At 37.0% G+C, this 6,153-nt stretch overlaps 1 protein-coding gene across 1 annotated transcript; it reads right to left on the bottom strand.

The window, feature by feature from the left end:
• Positions 1–4,614: 4,614 nt before the first annotated feature.
• Positions 4,615–5,424, bottom strand: LOC149157667 (aldehyde oxidase GLOX1-like). Its single transcript, XM_089433755.1, has one exon. It carries the CDS (start codon positions 5,422–5,424, stop codon positions 4,615–4,617), a length of 810 nt encoding a protein of 269 aa, XP_089289881.1.
• Between the last annotated feature and the right edge of the window lie 729 nt (positions 5,425–6,153).

Here is a 6,153-nt window from a genome sequence, read left to right as displayed (position 1 = left end):
CCCATAATTTCCAGACACTCCTCTAGTTTATTGATGTAAATACCAAATACCAAAAAGGGTAGGGGAAAGGGGATAACCTTGCTTAATCCCAATATTACATTTAATATCTTTATACCATCTTTCATTGGTCTTAAACTTGGCAATGATAGTCTCGTAGAGGTAGATTACAACAATCCTTAGTTCAAGAGGAACCATGATCTCTTCAAGCCTCTCCCAGAGCTTATCTTGAGGAGAAATGTTGGAAGCTTTTCTAAAGTCCACAAAACAATAGAAGAGATCAATTTTACTATTATGACATTCCTCTATGATGATCCTAAGGGTGACAAGGTGGTCGATGGTCGAGTGATGTCTCCTAAAACCAACTTTCCCTTTAGTTCTTTTACCCTGATTCTCAAGCGAGAGGCTAAGTTTTTTTTCCAGAATGAGCCCATAAAGATTGGCTAGGATGTGGCTAATCATAATGGTCTTGTAGTTAGAGGGAACGCTTTTGTCCCCATTTTTTAATATAGGCAAAATAAGGCTTTCTGTCTAAAGCTTAGGGAAGCCATGATTTACAAACAAATTGAGAAGCTTGTTGAGATGAGGAATGTGGATAGATTTTCCCATTTTAAAGATCTGAGCTTGTTTACCTTCAATATCTTAGGCTTTCCCATTAGCAAGCTTATTAATCCTAGACTCACCGTCTTCCAAAGAAAAATATCAGCCTTAATAGGAGTGTTTAAGATGGTTCCCACGGTGTCTAGAGAGTCATACAACTTCTTAAGGTAGTCATCCCAATTTTCTACGGGGATAAAATGATTATCTTTAGTTTTACGAACAAGCACGTTTCGCCAAAACTTTTTAGGTGCGACTTTAGACAGGTGGAGAAGATGCTCCTTTATTTTATTAACATATGACCTCTTCTTCCTCTTACTGAGAGCTTTGTATATACTTATATTCCAGAGCTTAATGATTTCATTATATATATTACGAAAATTATAATATTTTATATTAATACATTTTATCTATGAACTACATTGTCAATATTTAAATGTTATTTTTGTTATTATTTTGTTTTTAACTATATATCAATATTACTTAATTGACCATATCAAAATATTTAATTGAAGATGGACATTGAATTTTTTTTATTATTATGAATATTTTGAAATTTCACATATAATTTTATATTAAAAAATAAATTTAATAAAACTTTTATTTTATTTTTTCACTTTCAAATATTTTTTTTTAATGTGGACATTGATAATTTTATTATATTCAACATTATATATATTGTATTAATTTTTTATTTTTTATTTTTTTTCTTTTGTAAATTAAATTCTATTTTAACTCAAAAACATGAAATTCAAGAAAGTCCTAGACTTCATAAAGTTTCTTCAACATTTCTGGAGTCACACACAAGAATTGAACAGGGGTTTTTCTCTTTTCCCTTTTCTATTGCATACATCTACCCATCCTACTAAAGCGTTAGTTACAATGAGAGATAAAGTCAAATTCTCATTTTCTTGGGAAAGATCCATCACAAGTGTCTCCATAGAGAGGGTTTGCTTTTCACTATATGAATGGTCAGACTTTTGCAAGTGTTTCTCCCCACTAGTTGGAGACACAATTAGACTTGATACTCTAATATTCTCCTTGGGTATTGGATTCTCCACAAAATAAGGATGAGACGAACCAATATGGAAGTTAGGAGCATTTCTCCCCACTAGTTGAAGACACAATTAGACTTGATACTCCAATATTCTCCTTGGGAAAGGGATTCTCCACAAAAAAAGGATGAGATGAACCAATAGGGAATTTCCTTTGCTCTTGGGAATCTGAAGTGGGTGACATTTCCTTTTGTTGCTGAAAATAGTCATTCTTCTAGCTTAACACATTCAATACTATGGATGATTGGTTCTAATCCTTCCAACCACCACTGGGTTTTCGCGCCACTGAGGAACCAAACTTCCCTTTTGAGGCAGGGCATGCATTCTAGAGATTCCCTTGTTATTGATAAACTTTGCATCTAAATTTTGTGTTCTCATAGTCCAAATGTTATAGAGACTCCTATCAATGCCCTTTAAAACTAATTTTTTCTGGAAGTTCCTCACTTAAGTTCAGTTCCACATAAATTTGGATGGAAGATATGTACCCATTTCCAATCTATCATTGTCAATTTTGATGAAACGAGCTAATTCATTTCCAATAGCTTCTAGGAAGTATTGACAAATCTAATGGAGGGGTAAGTTGGGATGATGAAACCACACTCGATTAGCCAAGGACTTCATGGAAAAGAGATTGAACTCCGAGAAATAGGGTTGAATCGAGAGACCTAGAAAAACGTAAGACCAAGGGCCTTGGTGAAAGACCTTTTGCTGATCATCAAGGTCCTTGAAAATAACCAGAAAATAAGCTTTGGAGCTAAACAACAAATTAAACTTCCGTTTCCAATTCTGATGAATCCATGCCCTAAGGATGGAATTTGGAGGCCAAAAATCGTTAAACTGACAAATGACCACACGTTGTTGATAGTCCATAATCATGAGTTAGGTGAAGATTTCATTCATCTAAAGTGAGTGGGTAACCTATGAATACTCCACCATAAAATCTTGAGCTGTAAGAGCCTTTAGAGGTTCAGAGTTGGAATCAAGCTTAAGGGAATCTTTAAAATATAAGGGTTCAAATGTTGAGGCCACCCCCATTTATTTCGCACCTCCAATCAAACCTGCAATAAGGGAAATAGTCGAATCCCTTTTTATGCCACACTATTTAATATCCTAGGAAAAAAGGACAAAACATCACTAGAGGGATTCTAGTTGTGGCATGAATGCTAGCTGCAAGGTAAAAGATGACATGTCTCTCATTGAGCATGAAGTAGAGGGATCTTCGAACCAAAGTTTTGACAAAAATTGGGAAAGAAATAAGTTCTTGAGACTTTGTATCCTAAATAGCGGGGAAAATGCTCACGTTCTGGAAGAAAAATTCTAACAAGCACTTTGCACGCGAAGCCGCTCCACCCTTTGGAAAGATTAAACAAATTCGTTGAACGTTTTGTGGGCATATGTCTCGACTAAGTGTTCCACACCCATTGTTGTTCCCAACAAGAAAACACTCATTGTTGTTCCCAAACGAAAAATTCTAGGTGTGTGGTGCATCTTTGCAACAACCATCTTTGCTACATCCATAAATCTTTGGAAGAAAACACACAATTTTTTTATATTAGTAACAGGGATTCAAAATTCAAAAGAAGCTGGTACTGAGATCATTGACCTCTCTTTATGGGTTCTGATACAACATCGGGGAACTTCATGAGCATTTTGGTAAGAATGATTTTTAACAAGCTCATGCCAGAATTGCTTTGTCATGTATGGATTAACGAAAGAGTTTGTGTCTACAGAAACCATGATAACATAATATTTAGTATTTTTGAAAATTATACGCTTTAAAATTTTTACTTCTAATTACTTTATTTCCTTTTAAAATTTATATAAAATTATTTGTAAATATATAATATTAGTGGTAATATCAAGAACAAAATACAATAACCATAATAAAAATGAAATTATTAATATTTTAAAATATTTTTAATTAAAAATAAATAAAAATTCTTATCCTACTAACTTTTTATTTTGTTTATTAATATTTAATTTCCATTATAACATTTACCCATCATCAATTTTTATTTTTTTATTTTTATTTTTTTTCTACTAGGTTGATCTCGTATCAACTTCAAATTTCAAAATACATCCCTTATATATCACTATGTAAAATAATCCCACAAAACGAAGAATCTAACTTCAATCCCTTATATATCACTATGTACAATAATCCCACAAAACGAAGAATCTAACTTCAATCCATTACCAGAGAAGCGGATAAACAAAATGACAACAATGAAAGGTATCAGCTCAGCACAACAACAATGTACGATAAACAACCTACTTATAGAAAAAGAAAGGAGATGAGATTAAGAGCGGGATAGCTAGATTAACACCAAGATAAAAAAAATGACAACCATGAAAGGTAGCAGCTGAGCACAACAACAATGTACGACAAACAATGTACTTATAGAAAAAGATAGGAAGCTGGTCCCGAGCGCTGGTTCCCGTAGAGACAGAGGACTTTGGAATCTTCTATATTCTTTAACATAAAACGACAATCTTAAGGGCAATGAAATGATCACGAAGGAAATGAAAGGATCACAACTACACGATCAAGAAAATTTAATCCATTCTCTCATGCTTGGAATTTTATTGTTGACTATGAATAACATGTAGTATCCTGGTTGTGCTGCAATTGTGTTTGGAGGCACTGTTACGTTAGCAACATATATTCCATTTACTGTTGTCATGCTTGTTGCTGCCAGCACGAGCAGTCTCTGGTTCATGGAAGTCGAGTGGGTTGCGAAGGGTGGAGCGTAAATGTTGAATTGAATGTTGTTGGAAGAATAGTTTGAAACTTGGAAGCTCACGCTGAATGCTTTACCATGACTCATGTTATCTGCAGATAGGATGGTAGGCCTCAAGGTACTGTAGGATTGGTCCAGATAGTAAGGGTTGTATGATTCTAGACGAAGCTCCATTGGAAACAGGACTCTAGAAAAAACGTAATACTTGCTGGGGTTGGAGCCCCCTACAAAAATTCTCCCATCTGGCAATTTGCAGTGGAATGACACAGTCTGGGAATGGTGGAGGTTGCGAGTACTGTGAACCGCTCCCTTGATGATGGATCAGGTCTGTATAAATAAGGAGCAAGAGCTAGATTCCTAGCATACCCCCAGCCTGCAGTACCCTTCTCGGCTTCGTTGATAATCAGAATTCCTTTGTTGGGAAGAATGAGCATATCTCCCATAACACTAGGTGCAGGGATAGTCTCCATCACCCAACTAGGGTTCAAATCTGTAATGACAATTCTTCCACAGCTTTGAAGAGCGTAGATGAAATTACTAACATTAGCTACAACATCACTATTTTCTCGAGCATCGCCATAGATGAGAATTTCTATCCTTTGAAATCCATGAGATGCCGACAGTGGCAGCATCACAGATGAACCAAAGGAAGGGTAATTTCTGGGTCCATCTGGTATTGTTGGAAACATCTTTACAACACGATTGTTGTTGTAATAAAATAATATGTAATCTTTGTTGGCAAAGATGAAGAGATTTCCATAAGAGGAAAGACGAAGAAAAGGATACCAATTGTTGTGTGCATCACCGTCAGTATCTGTGTGTTTAATAAATGGCAACTGAAATGCTTGTCCATCGGGCACGAACTCATAGTAGAACACTTTCTTGCCTCTCACAACAACCCAATGACATGTAGAATTTTCACATGGTACAAAATAACGGACAACTTTGATTCCATCATTCCACCCACTAGTGCTAATCAAAGTCCCATTTGCTGCAAAGGCGCCAGATGAACACCAAGCATCAGTGTGGACCATCAATGCCCTCACATTTTTCGTGACGACGTTGTATTCAATGGAGTGAGCCCAGTAGTCGTGCTTGAGATTTTTATTGTTTTTATCATTTTTGCAACGACCATCTGGCGGAGAGTGTAACACCCACGAGTTGCAAAGCTAAACGCACGAAGCTGCACATGAAAATGGCTAAGTGTGGAGGAGTACAACGGTTTATAAGGTTAGGTGGTCCCGTGTGGGGGCACCCAAGTGAATAGCCGATGTGTGAAGAATTAAAACAAGGGGCTAAACAAAGGGTTGACTGGGCGAGCCGACATGACCCTTCATGGCAACACATGTGTATAAGTTAATGGCATGGAGGTGCCATTCAAAGCATCAATGAGCAGGTAGTTCTAAGTATCCAAGCGTGGAGAAAAGTGGAAGTGCAAGTTGGTTATGAAATATAGGCGAAGGTGCAAGCGGACAAGGGGCCGAAGCACTCGAGCTGAAACGAAGGGGCGGTTGTTCGAGGTCATCCGAGTGAACGGTCGTTCAAGGTTGTTCGAGGGCATTCATGTGAAGAGTCGTTCGAGGTCGTCGAGGTGAATAGTTGTTCTAGGTTGTTCAAGGGCATTCATGCGAAGAGTCATTCGAGGTCATCTAGGTGAACGGTTGTTCGAGGGCGCGATAGGGTGTCCAGGTGAACGGTTGTTTGGGAAATTGTTCGAGGTCATTCAAGGGTGCGGTAGGGCGTCTGGGTAAACGGTTGATCGA

The sequence above is a fragment of the Pinus tabuliformis genome, chromosome 5_2, assembly GCF_031772625.1.
Source record: "Pinus tabuliformis cultivar Carrire ecotype Pingquan chromosome 5_2, CPIR1, whole genome shotgun sequence".
Lineage (NCBI taxonomy): Eukaryota > Viridiplantae > Streptophyta > Pinopsida > Pinales > Pinaceae > Pinus > Pinus tabuliformis.
This window is presented reverse-complemented; position numbering and strand designations above follow the sequence as displayed.

What these genes read in the sequence shown, in the direction of transcription:
- LOC149157667 (XM_089433755.1), bottom strand. Translation starts at nt 5,424, where the DNA reads ATGGTCCACACTGATGCTTGGTGTTCATCTGGCGCCTTTGCAGCAAAT.